This window comes from Pseudonaja textilis, chromosome 1 (assembly GCF_049901715.1).
Source record: "Pseudonaja textilis isolate UNSWEBS1 chromosome 1, rPseTex1.2, whole genome shotgun sequence".
Classification (NCBI taxonomy): Eukaryota; Metazoa; Chordata; class Lepidosauria; order Squamata; family Elapidae; genus Pseudonaja; species Pseudonaja textilis.
The window spans coordinates 167,665,232-167,684,259 of record NC_141990.1 but is presented as its reverse complement, the minus strand read 5'-3'; the positions used below and the strand labels follow the sequence as shown (position 1 = coordinate 167,684,259).

The 19,028-nt window shown below is 38.1% G+C and overlaps 1 protein-coding gene across 4 annotated transcripts in view; it reads left to right on the top strand.

Annotated features, from left to right (window-relative positions):
* Positions 1-19,028, top strand: part of PARD3B (par-3 family cell polarity regulator beta) — an 897,218-nt gene that overhangs the window by 282,972 nt on the left and 595,218 nt on the right. For all 4 annotated transcript variants that reach the window (XM_087913651.1, XM_026707819.2, XM_026707818.2 and 1 more), the window contains exon 11: positions 11,185-11,370. In XM_087913651.1, coding sequence (XP_087769777.1) covers positions 11,185-11,370 — 186 coding nt within the window. The remainder of the gene's footprint in view (positions 1-11,184; positions 11,371-19,028) is intronic.

Below are 19,028 nucleotides of genomic sequence, written 5' to 3'. Positions count from 1 at the left end.
GTACTACAAATAAAAAAAATGTGGACAACTGGGGGAAATTAGAACTATCATTAATTGGAAGAATTGCTACAATTAAAATGAATATACTACCAAAAATTTTATCTTTTCCAAACAGCACCAATAAAATTAGAAAAGAAATGTTTCGAAGAATTGAATAAAATAGTAATAAAGTTTGTCTGGCTAGGGAAAACTCCCTGAATAAAATTAAAATTACTTCAAGATAGTGGAAATAAGAGAGGCTTTGGATTCCCCGATTGGGAGTTATACTATCAAGTAGCAACCATGACTTGGATAAAGGATTGGATAGATTTTAAAAATAAAAGGCTATTGACAATAAAGGGTCATGACCCGCAATTAGGCTGGCATGCATTCATCTGGGAAGGGAAAAATACATTTAATACATTCTTCCAGAGACATCCAATGCTCTCCTTTACATTTGGGGGAAAATTAAGAGAACCCACTATATGAAAATACCAATCTGGTTATCAACCATGGAGACAGTGATATACCTCAACGTACTAGACTTAAATAAGATAGTAAGGTATAAAGAGTTATTAGATGATCAAGGCAGTTAAAGTCAAAACAAGAGTTGAAATATCAAGGAACAGAGTTAGTTAGGCCATACCTGCAAATACAGACAAGATATAAAAAGGATTTAGAAAAAATATGGCTTCTATACAGAACAACAAGAGCTTGATAAAATAATACAGGGGACCAAGGAAAAAATGATAACTAAAGCATATAATTATTCCCTGAGATTTAAAATGGAAGAAGAAATGGTCAAGGAAATTATGATAATTTGGGCAAAAAACTTTGGCTATAATATTGAATTAAAATACTGGGAAAAAATGTGGAAAAAAAAGTTATGAATTAAAAATGTCCTGCAACCTATAAAGAAAATTTATATAAAATGTTTTATCATTGGCATTTACCCTCAGCAAGATTAGCAAAAATGTTCCCAAATAGATTGGCGGAATGTTGGAGATGTAAAACACAAACAAGGTACATTCTTTCATATGTGGTGGACGTGCATAGAAGCTAGGAAATATTGGATTAAAGTAAGGAAATGGCTAGAGGAAATTATGAAACAAAAAGAGTTGAAACCAGAATTATTTATGCTAGGTATAATAAAATGAAACTTAAGTAAGAAAATTCAGTATATGATACTCCACGTAACAACTACAGCTAGAATTGCCTATGCACAAAATTGGAAACAGGACAACACTCACTCAGAGGATATGGTGATTAAAAAAAGTGCTTGATTGTGTGGAGATGGATAGACTGACTATGGAATTAAAAGACAAAGAATATACGGAATATTATATGATCTGGGACACATAGTATGAATGGTTAGAGAATAGTAGTAAAGATTATACGTAAAGGTTACTTAAGATTGATAGTAAGATGAAAAGGAAATATATACTAAACTGGCAGGAATAGCTAATACCCAAGAAAATAGGCTCAAGATCCAGATGGATCGTGACAGACTGGGCCATATTTAACAAAATAAAATTCAATGTAGAGAAAAGTAAAGTCCTACACTTAGGCCAGAAAAACCAAAAGTACACAGATGGATTGGGTGAAACCAGGCTTAATAGCAGTAATTGTGAGAGGGATCTTGGAGTCTTAGTGGACAACCAGCTAAATATTAGCCAGCAGTGTGCAGCAACAGCCAAAAAAGCTAATGCAATCCTAAATTGCATTATCAGAGGGATATAATCAAGTGGTATTAGTGAGGTACTAATACTACTCTATAAAGCCTTAGTAAGACCACACCTAGAGTACTGTATCTAGTTTTGGTCACCACACTATAAAAAAGATGATGAGACTCTAGAAAAAGTACAGAGAAGAGCAACCAGGATGATTAGGGGACTGGAGACTAAAACATATGAAGAATGGTTACAGGAACTGGGCATGGCTAGTCCAGTGAAGAGAAGAACCAGGGGAGACATGGCAGCAGTGTTCCAATATTTGAGGGGCTGCCACAGAGGAAGAGTCAAGTTATAAGCACTCGAAGGCCAGACAAGGAATAATGGATGGAAACTGAACAAGGAGAGATTTAACCTGGAAATAAGGAGAAACTTTCTGACAGTGAGAACAATCAACCAATGGAACAGCTTGCCCTCAGAAGTTGTGGGAGTGCCATCACTTGAAACTTTCAAGAAGAGATTGGACTCCTATTTGTCAGAAATAGTGTAGGGTTTCCTGCTTGGGCAGGGGTGATCTACAAGGTCCTTCCAACTCTGATTATGTGTTATCTGTTATATATATTTGTATTTGTGAAAAGGTAAAATATATATGTAAGAATATCAATATAACAACAACAATGTATATAGTGGAAAGGAAGAAAAATGAAAATATTATTAGGTAATTATGAGTGATACCGATACTGAAGCACTGTAAAGATTGGAAACGTGGTGTAAATGATGAAATATGCTTAATAAAAATATTTTTTTTAAATATGGTTTCTCTTCCAATGGATTTTTAGCAACCAGAATCCTAGGCATTTTTCAAGCATCTTGGTAGGCAATTGTGATTATATTCTTGTTCTCAAAAGCAAGATGTAATATTTGAGCAACTTGTTTGTAAATCCTGGGAACTTTGGCCTTATCAGGGAGTTCTAGGAAATGAAATTATAGAAGAAGCACCTGGAGTGCTGGGGAAGAAACTAGGATTTAACTTGACTGAACAATCATATCAATAAGGGCAGATTTAGGTAGTAAGAAAGATGACCTTGATAGAGATAAACATGATCCATTACCTTGGCAAAAGGGGTTGAAGCAATCTTTAATTCTAAATGAGATAACATTCAGAAGTGGCTCAGGTAGATGATTTTGTAATTCATTGAACAATAAGAAAGAGGTGGAGATGCAGAACAGCTATGCAGAATTCTTTTGTTATAACAATCTCAATAAAAATAGTTTTATCCTATTTGTGTAATTGATTTCCTAGTCTGATGTGTCTAATTGGATTGATAAGAGACTTGCTCCCTTATGGGAGAGATGAATAGGAAGATTCGGCAAACAGTCCCAGTGAGTCAATCACATAACACTTTGATGACAAAGTTGTTCATATTTATTCAGGCCAGGACTTTGTATTGATAGGTCTGAGGAAGAACAGCCTCCTTAAGATTTGGACACTATCGTCCTGTTTGCTTTTAGGAAAACTATTAAAATATTAATTATTAAAACTATTAAAATATTATTAAAATATTAAAATAATATTAAGATTTCAATCAAGCAAATTTAAGGAAAGAGCTCCCAAAATATGTCCAGCATGTAAATTGTCCCACCAGAGGCAAAAATAAATTAGACCACTACTACACAACAGTAAAAGATGCTTATAGGTCTTTACCATGAGCAGCTGTGGGACACTCTGACCACTGCATGATTCACCTTGTACCTGCCTACAGACAAAGACTTAAAACCATTAAAACAAGAATTAAATCAGTGAAGACTTGGTTGGATGAGGCAAAGCTGAAACTCCAGGCCTGCCTTGATTGCACTGATTGGAATGTTTTTGAAGATGCCTCTGCAGACCTGGATGAGCCTACAGATACTGTAACATCATATGTTAGCTTCTGAGAAGACTTATGTGTACTAACAAAAAACCTGCAAATATATAGTAACAATAAACCTTGGTTCACAGCTAAACTTAAGCAATTACGTCGTTCCAAAGAGGAAGCCTACAAAAAAGGTGACAGGGTGCTATACAATCAGGCCAGAAACATATTAACAAGAGAGATCAGAGCAGCAGAAAGAAGCTACTCTGAAAAGTTAAAGAATCAATTCTCAACAAATGAACCAGCAAACATGTGGAAAACTCTTAAAAACATCACTGGCTTCAGCAAATCACCTTCCCAGGCAGAAGGAAATCAACAACTAGCAGATGACCTGAATGTGTTTTACTGCAGGTTTGAAAGGAAACTACAGCCACAACCCACATCTCAAACACACCAACAACAGCCAAGCCTTCTACAACTGGCCCCAATCCATTGGGCTCACAACCTCTGGTGATCACAGAAAAAGAAGTGCAAGATCTATTACACAGACAGAAGCCAGGAAAAGCACCAGGGCCAGATAAGATAACTCCTTCTTGCTTAAAAGTCTGTGCTGACCAATTGGCCCCCATCTTCACCCAAATCTTCAATAGATCACTAGAGATGTGCTATGTTCCTTCCTGCTTCAAACGTTCTACCATCACCCCAGTGCCAAAGAAGCCCTCCATCAAGGAACTGAATGACTACAGACTAGTTGCTCTAACATCTGTAGTTATGAAAATTTATGAAAGTCTTGTGCGGTGCTGTCCCATTTGAAAACCATCATGGATCTGCTGTTAGATCCCATGCAGTTTGCATACTGAGCAAATAGATCAACAGGTGATGCTGTTAACATGGCTCTGCATTACATCCTACGACACCTTGAATCTCCAAATACCTACGCAAGGGTCCTCTTTGTAGACTTCAGTTCAACATTCAATACCATCATTCCAGACACTCTTCTAAGTAAATTAAACCAACTGAACACACTTGCAAGTGGATCATAAGCTTCCTAACAGACAGGAAGCAGCAGATGAAGCTAGGCAGAATCACATCCGATACCTGTACAATCAGCACAGCCCCCCCGCAAGGCTATGTGCTATCTCCACTTCTCTTCTCCCTATATACCAGTGACTGCATCTCAAACGATCCATCTGTTAAAATACTGAAGTTTGCTGATTACACAACAGTGATTGGTCTCATTCGAGACAACGATGAATCTGCATACAGAAAGGACGTTGTACAACTTGCCTCGTGGTGTAACCGGAACAATCTGGAACTGAACACACTCAAAACTGTAGAAGTGTGGTAGACTTTAGAAGAAACCCTACCATACTACCACCTCTTACAATACTAAACAACACAGTATCAACAGTAGAGACCTTCAAATTTCTAGGTTCTACTATATCACATAACCTAAAATGGACACCTAACATCAAAAACATCATCAAAAAAGCACAACAAAGAATGTTCTTTCTGCGCCAACTCAGAGAGCTCAAACTGCCCAAGGAGCTGCTGATACAGTTCTCCAGAGGAATTATTGAGTCTATCATCTACACCTCTATAACTGTCTGGTTTGGTTCTGCAACCCAACAGGACAGACACAGGACAGACTTCAGAGGATAATTAGGACTGCAGAAAAAACAATTACTACCCACCTGCCTTCAATTGAGGACCTGTATACTACATGAGTCAAAAAGAGGGCTGTGAAAATATTTACAGACCCCTCACATCCCGGACATAAACTTTTCAACTCCTTCCCTCAAAACGACGCTATAGAGCACTGCACACCAGAACAATTAGACACAAGAACAGTTTTTTCCAAAAGCCATCAGTCTGCTAAACAAATAATTCCCTCAACACTGTTCAACTATTTACAAAGTGTACACTACTATTACTGTTAATCTTCTCATCACTCCTTATCACCCATCCCCTCCCACTTGTGATTGTAGGACTGTAACTTTGTTGCTTGTATCCTTACGATTTATATTGACTGTTTCCTAGTATGATTTGATTGTTGATTGTACCCTATGACTTTCATTAAGTGTTGTACATTATGATTCTTGATTCTTAACGAATGTACCTTCTCTTTATGTATACTGAGAGTATTTACACCAAGACAAATTCCTTATGTGTCCAATCACACTTGGCCAATAAAGTATTCTATTAAGATGAATTCAAGATCTTTCAACCTGTAAAAGCTGATGGCGCTAATAATGGATGATGGGTTGGTTTCTGGATTTTATTGTTTGCGTGTTTTAATGTAATCTTATATTTGTAAAACAAACCACCAGGATTGTTTGGAATGCAGCAATATATAAAATGAATAAATCAGCAAGAGAACAAACAATCTAGCTTTAAGAGATTGATAAAACGTAGCTGGATTTTAAAAAGCAACTTATATCATTATGTCCATGGTGGGCTGAATGATGATGCTGTGATACTACTTTTACTTAAAGAAAAAATGCTGGCTTTTACATATGGCTAAGGTAGAAATATGGCACTTAATCCTTGTCCTGATGCTTTATATTTCCAATATTTTGAATGCTGTGGAGAAAGAACTAGTCATGGTGTCAACTAAAAAGATACTCCTTTGGTCTTTTTAGCTGCCAGAAAAAGGGAGTGGGGAAAATAGTGCATTCCTTAAGTGCCTAGATAATCACCCTGGCAACCCAAAGTTGTCAGAGAGCAAGAAAATTATTGGATTGATGACTCTTGGGGATGGATGTGTCCCATTGGAGAATACACATCCAGGGGGTGGGGGGAAGACCAGAGTAAAGGGGGAAATGAATGATGTATTTAGTATTGGCTACATCCAGCCAACACCAACATGTCCACTTCTAATAAATCAATTTTCTTTTCTCTGAGATGCAGCTAGAGACTTATGATTTGAATAGGGGTGAATTTGTTGGAGTCCTGATACATATATTGTCTGTCACTGCAGATGGTCTAAGGCAGTGATGGCTAACCTTTTCAGCACCGAGTGCCCAAAGCACGTGTGAGCATGTGCAAACCCCCAAACTGCAATGTGTGGGTATCCCCTATGCATGCGCCCCACCCCACACATGCATGCACATCCCACACACATGTGCCCTACCATGCATGTGCGGCAGAGACCCGAAGACTAGCTGGCTGGCGGGCAGTGCGCATGTATGCATGGCAGAACTGAGCTGGGGCGACAGCTTGCATGCCCGTAGAAAGGACTCTGCGTGCCATCTCTGGCATGAATGCCATAGGTTCGCCGTCATGGGTCTAAGGTATGGGTAACAAACTTGCAGCATCACTTTGTCATCATATGATGTATTGCAACATTTTTCCCCTTGGTGGAGCTGGGGTACATCCGGCCCGCAAACCACTAGTTTTACACCTAAGTTTTACACTTTGTCTAAGAAACAAAGATGGTGGTGCTGAGTGGGAAGCATTATTCAATATTTGGTGACAGATGAATCAAAATATGGGTGATAAGAGGATACTGTGCTAATAAGAAAAGTAGAATATCTGAGGAAAGGATAACACTGGTTTACAAATTTTGGGAAATCTGAGTTAAAATGTGTTAATTTTATATATTTTAATTAGATGAATTAGAAAACAAATGATAAAGGTGCCGGTTGGCTAAAGTTTTTCAAGATATTTCACAATAAAGATTTATACATAGGCAAGTTTATTTGACTATAAGGGAGGGAGGTGTCTAAGAATCATGATGCCTTATAACTTCTTGTATGCCTTATAACTTCTACCAAAGTATGGTAGAACAATGAAAATGGTACTACATAGAAGTGTATAAATTTATCTTCACTTTGAGAACAGCAAGGCAGATGACTGAAAAACACAGGGAAAATTCTCTTAGGTCTTATGAAACACTGAAAATTTACTTCTTACACTCACATTTACACTATTTCCCTTTGAACTGTGGGGCAGTGAGTGATGACCATGGGGAGAGATTCCACCTGGATTTTGCAGGTAAGGAGAAAAGATACCAAGGGAAATGGTGTCCGTCTAAGCTTATCAATTACTGCTGGAATCTCCCCAGGGATGATCCTACTGCAATTCACAAGAGAAAAGCCAAAAAGTGCAGTTTAGATACCAAATGAAAATGGAAACTTTCATCTGAAGTTAGAGCTTGTCAGTTTTTCATGCAAAAAGCATGAAATCGTTGCATGAAAAACCAATACATGAATGGAAAGTTTTCTTGCTACCAATAAAAAGATAAATTTATAATGATTGTTGTGGCACCATTCTCATTGCTATATCACATTTTGCAGAAAAATTATGGAGCATAATCACACATCCCCCTCATAATTTTGAACTATTTTGATGCAATTTTGACTTGAAGCTGTATCTTGGAAACTGGAGCCAAATAATACTCAGGACTTAATTTTCCTTTATTAGTGACCCAATTCTGGTAAAACTAAGCTACTTTCATTTCTGAGGCTTATAGATCAGTGTAATTTGTTAGGGGAGGAAAGGAGAGAAGGTGCTGAATATTACAGCTTATTCACATAAAATTTGGAATGATCTCCATAAAATTATTCAGATAGATGAGGAAGAGATCAACAAAATTTCCTTTATAGAAATGCCACTCATATCAGTGAGTAATAACACATCCACCAATATTGCAAACTAAAACTGTTTATTTTTGTTCCTATGAAAAAGAAAAATAAACAACACATCTTCAATTTGAAAAGCATGTTATTTCAAAGAAAGAGAAAAAGTCAGGCTCTAATGAACTATAAACGTCAATTTGTATATAACAAGAACAAACATTTCATTTATTTAATGATGCATTCTGTTTAATTGGAAAACAAAAATGATTTGATGTTGATATTAATACACTGCTCTATAATCTAACAGCCTATCTCTACTGTTTTTTTCTATACCCAAAACTAGTCTCAAAAATGAAAAATGCATGTAAACTGTGCATTTTAAAGATTTAAAAACAGAATTGTATCATTAGTATTTTAGAGAATAAGGTGTACACTGAAATATAATAATATATTGTACCATATGAAAGCTTGAAATTATTTTAAGAAAAACAATGACTGTCCAGTATAAATAGATTTGCTTATATTTAAGCCTCATCTCTACATGATGTCAGCTGTGGGCTGTCCTGTCATAAACCACAGCAATTGTTATCAAGTGAAAATAAGTGAATCAGAAAAAGATTTATTATGAATATCCTCTTCCAACCTCTAATCTTCCCATCTTTTTATTACCTTTATTCTGTTATATAAAAATGCGTATACTAATATTCCCTTTATCTCTTTTCTACCTTTATTCTAATTTTTAGACAGGCCTCAGTCAGTCCACCATTATATTAAAAGACTTTTCCTTCTGTTGACTTCTCTTGACCTCTCTTGTTCGTTTTAATGCTTCAATTCTTATTCGCTTTTTGGGTTGCCTCCCATACTTTTCTCTTGGATCTTTGTCTCTTTCAACCTTTTACATTTTTATTATTCACTCTATATATTTCTCCCATCTTATACTGCCAGGCTCTAGAATGTCTGCCCAAGCTCCTATCTCTCCTGTCTCCCTTTCGTAAATATCATCCTGCTTATCCCAATCTATTTTTAAATCTCTTAAAATACTTTTTCCTTGCTTTATTTTATCAGTCATTTTTATCTTTACTGTGTTCTCCTTCTTTATTTGCTGATTTGTCTGTTCTATCTTTTCTTCCATTCTTTCTGCTATCTCCTCCCTTTCCTGGACATAGCGACCTTTATTCATTGTCCCTTGTTGAATGTTTGAATGTCCATGCAATGCATTAGGTTCTTTATCTCTCTACAGTTCTTTGTCATAATGTCCTTAATGTTTTGAAACATTAACACCATTACTTCCAAAGATCCACTCATTTCCCCCTGATGGAGCATCATGTCTTGTTTTAGTAAGTCCCACTCCTGCTCAATAGTCCAAAATCCATATATTCAGGCCCAAAGTTTCTCCTCAGAGAGTATAGTAATCACTGTTCTTTATATTCCACAGCTAATCAATCAGTTCCCTTTAAGTAGTCCAGAAAGCTTTCTAAGTGTCTCCTTAAATCCACTTTATATGTTTAGTCATATGTCTTAACATTCAAAGGTTGCTTTAATTAGGTCTCTTATTTGGTCTCACAGTTGAGCCTCCAATGATCATAGAGTAGATAAATATAAAACAATAATTATTCCTACAGGTCTCAAGATAGATGTTGCTTAATTCTCTTATCAGAAATTTTTCCAAGCTTCTAGGGGTATGTCATATTTTCCATTCAACAATAGGTGGCACCATCAGCTTAGGTTTCAATGTTGTCTCAATTCTAACTGGTATTTAATCCAATTCTACTTTGATTTATAGAAACAAAGTCAGTTATTTAAGTAAAAAGTTCCAGCATCTTAAAATGCCTTTCCAAAACAGCACCTATCCAGCTTAGAGGTCCAATTTTCTAATATTTTATTTTATTTTAACAATTTTTTGCTTTTCTCCCCTTGGTTCCTTTCTTTCGGGTCTGGAATTTTTCTCTGAATAATTGTTCACTGCTTTAACAAATAGTTCTAAGAGTCTCATTCCTGAATATTAATGAGACTCTTAGAACTATTTGTTAAAGCAGTGAACAATTATTTTCCTTTTAGGGTTAAATTTTAGGTAGCAAAAGAAAAATCTCACCCAGTTACAATCACTGTTCATTTAAACTGCTCCTGCACTTTCTTTGTTGCCTCTGCTGTCCCAGCTTCATGGCAGCCGTGATGGCTGCCTCTTCTTGTTGAGAGTGAGAGGGAAGAACCCTGGATCAAGCAGGAGAGTTGCTCCCCCATGACCTGCAGGGCACCCCTCTTTCCTTCACCACCCCTATAGGGGGGCTTTAGCACCTTTTGGAGCACTCCAATGGGGAAAAGTCAGCACGGGATCATGGAGATCCATTCCTTGTGTCCAATCTTGCTGCAACGTCAGCTGGAATCAGTATAGAATGTACTGTTCATTAACCTGTTTATTAAATAGAAATAAGCATTAAATAGTATATATTATAGTCAGAGACTCATGTTAATCTAAGATAGTAAAACATCAGTAATCTGAAAGCACCTTTTCCAATTAATAAATTTAATTAAAAAACATAAGTTTTCACTGTTAGTTGAGAAAATGCTACCGGTAACACATCTAAAATAATCAATTGCCCTAAAATATTAAGTACCAAATCATGTGATCAACATATTTAAAATATTTTAACCATTATAATGAATTGACATACTGTGCATACTGTAAATGATATGAAACAGTTTTGTTTGCTCTAATTAATCTCATCACCAGACTTCTCTGCTGTTCTTGGATGACATCGTAGGTCTTTCCCCTGTTAATGCTATCACTCTTGTTAATGACTCAGAGAATACATGACTGCATCCAAGGATTTCTTCAGGCCTGTATGATAAAAAGTTTGCCTCTGTATCACTTTTTGCTTACAAAATTTAAAAATTTGAAATGCTTTGAAATAAATATTGTTTGGCTTACCTTTCAAGACAGACTTTTCATTCTGATTCCCAATTAAAATGTGGTTAAAATGAAAGACATTTTCTGTCTCTTGAGTATTCTATTCCATTCATAATCTTGTTCGATCAGAGAAAAAAGTACTTAACCTGCTATTTTTTAATCAACATGCTTTGCTTTCTCTGTTCATCCAACAGAAAGGAGAACCATGTTGCAACATTTTTTCATTTGAGGCAACAGAGCAATTGACTTTTGAAATTCCTTTGAATGATTCTGGTTCAGCTGGACTTGGCGTGAGCTTAAAAGGCAACAAATCTCGAGAGACAGGGGCAGATCTTGGAATTTTCATCAAATCTATCATCCATGGTGGTGCTGCATATAAGGTAGTTTATTTATATTACTTTTGTGTTGAGTATGGGGAAAACACATATAGTTCAGTAAGATCTGTAATTATTTTGATATTGGCTCTTGGGAACGTCAGTCTTTTGTATCGCCCCCAAAATACCTTGTTTTGGATGTATTTTGAATATGAAACTAACATAGTTTGAGATTGTTATATCATTTTTATTTAGTTTAATTTCTCAATATTTTTACTAACTTTGTTACTTAGTAAGAAATATACATAAAATGTATACATTCTATTTCATATTCCTTTCTGTTATATAGTATTAACAACTACATTTGTTCTTTTGACGCTAAATGAAATTATTTCAATCCTTTTGAATCTCAAAATAATTTTTCCTCCTTTTGAAAAGGATGAATGAATAGTATTTTTATAGGAATGAGATAAATGATTGTTTTACATTTTAGTGAAATATATATTGGCATATTCAGTAAAATTTACATATGTGGAATGCACCTTAGCAAATGGCAGTATTGGAAAATATTTGTACTTATAGAGTAGGTTCCTTGAGTTTTCATGTTTTAATTAAAAGATTCACACATGACAAACTTGTCTTAAATATCAAGTCACTAGGGCACCTGTATGAAAACATGCAACACAGATGGAGCCATAAATCATCACAAAAGAAATCAAGAGTCTCATTTCTAAGTTGTAAAAGAAGTAATTTATCTGGTCCATGAATTCAAAAAGTATATATTCTGTCTGTGCAGAAAATTTAAAATAGTTTGATTATATTTAAGTTAATAAATTAGTACTGTAGAAATAATTATATTAAAGGCAACATTAAAGACAACAATGTTGTAGAAAGAGAGGAGGAAAAGGCAGCAATCTGGAATTTTTTTTATGCTGTAATATTTTTACAAGGCTATATCATTGGCTATATTATTTGTTTATGTATGGATGGAGAATGAATGGATCTAAATATCTGAAAATTTACAAATCCTATCTTATTGATTTAATAGTATAAATGTGATTTTTAAAATGTTTTCAGTTCCTAAAGTTTGTATTTCCCTTAAAAACGGTTGTTTAAAAATGCATGTTTCTTTACTTTTGAGCAAAAAGATAATTTCCAATATACCGTATGTACTTGAGTATAAGTCAACCCGAATATAAGCCGAGGCACCTAATTTTACCACAAAAAACTGGGAAAACTTATTGACTCGAGTATAAGCCTAGGGTGGGAAATGCAGCAGCTACTGGTAAATTTCAAAAATAAAAATAGATACCAATAAAAACTTTCACTAGGACAGTGGAGAATAAGTTTGATGTTCACAATTTCCTCTTTGAAAGAGACCAGTAAATAGGGAACAAGAAGTTGAAGAAAAAGAAGTGTGTTTTTTCACACTTTTCATACTGTAGTGAACAAAAATGGCATCATAGGAACAGGCTTATTCTCAGTCCAAAGTTTTGTTTCTGATTTCTTCCCTGATTTAAGGGAAATTTGGGAAACGATCTCACTATCATGAAAGGTTTAACAGATTCACTAACCCAAAAGAAGAAGAAGATGATGACAGTGGGAGGCAGGAGTCACTCTCTCCCTTGAAAGAAAAAAGCAAGAGCTGTTCTTCAAAATCCCAGGGTTTTTGCATTTGCAAGGTGCAAAGCGGCGGGGGCGGATCGCGCGTGCTGGAAAGGGCTTGACTGTATTCCGGAGAGAGAGAGAGAGAGAGATCATAAGAACGGCTCTTGCTTTTTTCATGAGCCCTGGGCACTGGGGGCTTGCAAGGGAGAGAGTGATTCCTGCCTCCCACTGTCATCATCATCTTCTTCTTTTGGGTTAGTGAATCAATTAATTTGGGAAACAATCTCACTATCATGAAAGTCAGTGTTCTCTGCCCGTGGGGCATTTGGAAGAAAACGCCCCACGGCATATCCACACGCGTGTAAGGGGAATCAGAAATCCCCGCGTTCAACGCCTAGCATGGCAGAAGAGAAACGCAGCTGTGAGCAAATACTGGGAAAACCTGATTGATCAGAAGGAAGGAGGCAAAAGAGGGAGGGGTGGTGGTGGACGGAGGTCCCACTGGTATTTGTGAAACACTCGGTCGGCAGCGCTTAAAGTCAACGTCCTCGCTCCCACCCACCCACCCACCCACCCAAAGCCACGAAGTCCCCCAATTGTGCAGCCCAGAATCGCCCTCCCCTCAGAGGGCAGCACGCCCGGCGCTTCCCGAGACAAGAAGCTCCACCGTGCAATGAAAGCGCCCTGGCTCTAGGCTTGCGGGCTCAGAAAACAATGCGAGCCAAGGTGGCTTCGGCTCCGCTTGGCTTCGTTTCCTCAGCCCCAGCTGCTTTCAGTCCACTCAGGAGGAGGAGGAAGAGGAGGAGGTGATGGTGGCAGCTCGCGTTGTTTTCTGAGCCCGCAAGCCTAGAGCCAGGGCGCTTTCATTGCATGGCAGAGTTTCTTGTCTCGGGAAACGCCGGGCATCGTTGTTGCCCCCTGAGGGGCGGCCGATTCTGGGCTGTGCGATTGGGGGACTTCATGGCTTTGGGTGGGTGGATGGGAGCGAGGACAGACGGAGTCCACGAAGTGGGGCTTGCCTGCCCTTGCTGGCTGCCTCTGCTTCCTTAGGGGCGGGGAAGGGGGCTCATCTGGACCGAGGGTGAGTCTCCCCCTCAGTTTCCCCTGAAGGATCTTCCGTCGCTTTTGCCTTCTCCCTACATTTTCCCTCTGTTAAAATCCCCCACACACACACACACACTTATTTTCGGGCAGATAGATTTCATGTCTGAGCATTCTCACATGATGGTGGGTCTTCCCCCACCCCTAAAAACAGTTAAAAAAAGAAAAAACAATATATCCTCATGCAAGAACTTTTCTGCTTCCGATTACCCCCATGCTTACAAGTTGCAAAGGGAACATGGAAGCAGGGAAGCGGCTGCCCAGCTCTGGAGCTCCACACCATTTTTTTTCAGAGGGGAATCTGTCACTCGAGTATAAGCCAAGGGGGGTTTTTTCAGCACAAAAAATGTGCTGAAAAACTCGGCTTATACTCGAGTATATATGGTAATCTATGCATTGTAGAAGTCTATTAAGTAATATTAAATAAATGGTAAGTTCAGTACTTGTTTAGATTTATCTCACTTTCCTCAAGATAATTATCCATACTTTTGTATTGAAACATTTATTTTGAAAAATAAGTTTTAACAAAATACAAAATTATAGCAATCATATCAGTGCAATACATCCCTGTATTATTAAAATCACTGTTTGTCAAGGTGTGCTTTTGTGTCTGTCTTGCAGCCATTGCAAATGATCCAAACAATTGTTTTGTTACATGTGATGCCTTCAATATAAAATAGATTTTTTTATTCTAAACTAGATTGATTAAGTTGGGTTAACAAGGGTGTAATTAATCTAGTTCTGGGTTTTTGTTAAAGTTTGCTGTGTAATATTCCATTATAAGTTACTACAAATACATATATGTGTGTACTTGATAATCTCCCATCCATATAGGCTGTTAGAAAGTGAAGTTCTTTAAAGGGAACAGGGGAACAACATTCTTAAGGAATGTGATATAAAAGACTGTAAATATTTTGACATTAGGTTTTATTTTTGAATTACCTGATGACTGTATAATAAATAAACAGAACAGAACTGAGAAGAAAGTTATGCATTTAACCACTGGAATTTAAATTGTTACCATTAGTGCTTCTTAATATTATGAAATTATTTATTTTAACCATAAATTAAAATGGTAATGTGGCTGTTGTACTATTAAGTTTAGACTTGTAGATCATTTTATTTCTTGTTTAAATGTTTCAAAAGTTGTATCTTTGGTGTCGTGCAATAATGTAAGTCTGTTATCAACCACAAATCCTATGACTGGTTATTGACAAATTTAATTCTATCGTGATTAGGGACGTAGTTTTACCAAGAGTATTTGAATTAGATATTTTTATATACCACACAAAGCTTTTTAGTACATCAACTCTACCTCTTAGTCATATACACTTTAATATATACCAATTCTTTTATCCATGGAAATATACAGATTATTTTTAAAGGTAAACTTTAAGAAATAAAAGCAAAGCTTTGGGCAGAAACTTGATTTTTCATTTGCTAATAAGCTTTTTGTTCCATTATTCTCCCCTTTGTTTTCACAAGCAATAAGCACTATCTTTGAATTTAGTATAGCTTCTCTCTTACTCTGATAAATAGCTCAAGGAACTTTCCTCCAAACCAAACATATTGGAGAATATGGTGTTTGGTAAGATTAAGGTGGGACTTTTATGTGTGTAGAATTCAGAGTACAAATAGTCATCTAAATGCTTCACAATATTAATTTTAAAGAGGCTTGGTATGGTCACCAATGCATTTCATGTTTCTCGCTACTACTGATCCAATGCAATTTTTTTCCTTTGAATTCTTCCTAGGCTTATATTGTCAGCTTTCATAATTTACATTAATTAAAATCATTTTTACAGATTATTTGTAAAAAAGAAGAGAATTTGAATGTGAAGCTACCCTGATACATGGTTTTCCGAAATGTGTTGGAGTAGCATCTTAAAAAAGAAGTTAATGCTATATTTTCAGGAAAAGAAATACTGTTCTTACTTATAAAGAAAAAATTGTAAAATGACTATTCTTGCAGTTGTTGGAAGTAACTTACTCATTGTGAAGAATAAGCACCTCTTACTCTTAATGGAAACCTCAAAATAGTCGATATGTATTGAATTTATTGAAGCTATAGATTTTAGAGATGAATACTCTAAAACTTGTAGCATACTTTGTTAAATTGATTTCCTTCATGTCATAAACAGGATTATTTCAGGGATGGGATCCAACTGGTATAACTACCAGTTCTGTCTATTAGCGTCACACATGCATGCGCGAGTCACGTGAGTGCAATTTATAATCTGCTGAGCTGCCTGGACAGCTGAGCAGCGCTGCATGCAAGTACGCAGCAGTTGGAAAAGCTCTTTTTTCCTGCTTTTTCAATGGCAGCTGTGTCATACAAGCAGCTGCAGTTGAAAAAGCAGGAAATAAAGGTCAGGTAAGAGCCCGGGCGGGGTGGGGGGGAAACAGCAACAGATGCCTGCTGCTCTTCAGAACTACAGATTCTACAAAGGTGGACAGAACTGGTAGAACCCCCCCGGCTTATTTTTGTGCCTCCAGAGTCTTTAGATTCTTTAGTTTGGAGAGATGATGCATGAAAGTAGTTTTGAGGATTTGCATTGGTTTATATGTACTTACTACTTGATGCCTTTATGAGCAGTGGTGGGTTGCTGCTGGTTCAGACTGACTCGTCCATACTGGTAGTTCTGACCACCGGCTGGGCTTGCCTACCCACCCCGGTACTATTCCATCCTATATATCTGGCTCGCTCACCCCGTCCCACCCATGCAGCCCAGCGAATTTCTGTGCCTCACCCGTTCTATTCACCACAGCTGCCACGCATAGGAAATCCCTGTGTTTTTGCAGCTGCGCACAAGTAAATACACACATACACATTTTTGGTTCTGCACTAGGTGAACTGGTTGTTACAGTATGTGCAGGCCACCTATTTATGGGTATCAATAGCCCATAAAGATGCAGCAGAAGCTATTTAACAAGCAACATACTAAGAGGTGCCTATGCAAAATCTGATATCATTTTTTTCAATATATCAGATGTTGAATACATGGATTTGATTATATTTGAAAAAAAATCTGGCAGCAGCAGGATCCGCAAGATCTCATTGCTTTACTCAGAATGTTGAAAGCAATATTTCAGTGTCATATTGCAAGCTCCTCCCCAATGGGGTATCTGTGTGTTTTTGTGACAAATGTAGAAAACGAGTGAGGCTTTTATCACATTGCTGCTTTCATCATTCTCCTAAATGCTGCTGCGAGAGCCCGGGATGGGTTAGACTCCTCCTGATGACATCATCAAGCTGAGTCTGTCTTGTATAAAAGGGACTGCCTGTGGGAGTTTCCCCCAGCTTTGACTCAGCTCTTTAGATGACAATTGAGCTGGTGTCTCTGAAAGCAGTTTTAGTCAGCAGCAAAAGTCAAACAGTGATCTTAGATCATTGGCACAGCTCCCAGGGACCTGGTGCAGCTGTGCCTTCAGGAGAGCGGGGCTCCGCTCTCCTGCAATGCCGAGGATTTGATGTTTTCAATCCAAGGGAGACTGTAAGTAAGGGAGAAGCCCTTGGCCCTCCCTCTGTGATTTCGGCTGCTGCAATCATAAAGATCAGATTGGCAATAACTGCACCTCACAGCTGATAGAAAAAGCCATGGTTTTCCCTTTCTAGCCGATTTCGCCGCTCGGGGCTGTTTCCAGCGTAGGGAGCAAATAACAGCCATCGTAGCCTGCAATTCATGCGAGAGGCCATTTTGAAAGCTTCCTCTTCTAACGCACGTGACGAGCAGCCATTTTAGGTGGCCTCATCTACCAACAGCCTGCTCCTGTCTCCCAAAAGGGCCCTAATTAAGGCTACCGCATAGGCAACACATAGAGAGGGTCGCTTCCAGCACCTCTTGTGTTTGCTTATGCCAACTATGGATCAAGATAAGATCCATGCAGAGCTTTCGGGCCTGGACACCCAAGGCCTCCAGACTACCAAAAGAAAAAGGAGACAAAACTCTTAATCTGTTCAAAGGGAGGTAGTGGCCAAGACCAGGGGCAAAGCTTTGGGCCCCAAGAAAACATCCCAGCCCGAACTAAAAGCAGAGAAACGAAGACATGCAGCCTTGGAGAGGCAGTTCAATAAGGCTATTGAGCAGATGAGAGGACAGCTGCAATGGGCCTCCTGACCATCTTACCCTCTGGTTGTTCAGGCAGGTACTTCCAGGGGAATGGGTGAAACTCCAGTCCCTTTTGACAATACCCAAGCCTGGTTTCCAGAGCTGGCTGAGGATCAATTTGGGCCTCAAAACCTAAGCAGATCAGGATGTTAATTGGACAAGTAAAATCTAAACCTAGAGTGCCCCTGGCCATGCTTTCCAAGCTCCTGGGGAAAATGATATCATGCATTAATATAGTGCCCTGGGCTAGATTACATGCCAGGTCACTCCAATGTTTCTTCTACCTTATTAGAAGACAGGTAGGAGTTGTTCCCTCTTATAGGTCAGATTAACTCCGTTGGTCCTTAAATCTTTTCAGTGACAGTCATCTGAGGCGCTTCCCATGGGACTCTTGTTCAAGGAACCAGATAGTTTTGTGCTGACCACGGATGCCAGTCTGTATGGCTAGGGATCCCATCTTCAATCCAGGGTGGTCCAGGGACAATGGTCCCAGGCAGATTTGGGCTATAATATTAATTGGCTAGAGCTTCAAGTGGTTCATTTGGCCCTGACACAATTAGAGGGTGCTGTCTCAGATAAGGACATCCTGATCTTGACTGACAATGTGTCTACCAAGGCGCATATTAATTGCCAAGGTGGGACACATTCAGGACCCCTGATGCTAGAGGCAGAACAACTCTGCTTATGGGCAGAGAGGCACCAGGTATCTCTCAGAGCTGAACACATCGCAGGCATGGCCAATGTTGAGGCTGACTGGCTTAGCAGAACCACCATTGACCATGCAGAGTGGCATTTGCACCCCGATTTATTTTAGGAACTGTCAGAATGCTTCGGATGGCCAGCAGTGGATCTCTTTGCTTCCCAGGACAACACGCAACTTCCAAGGTTCTACTCCAGATTTGCGGT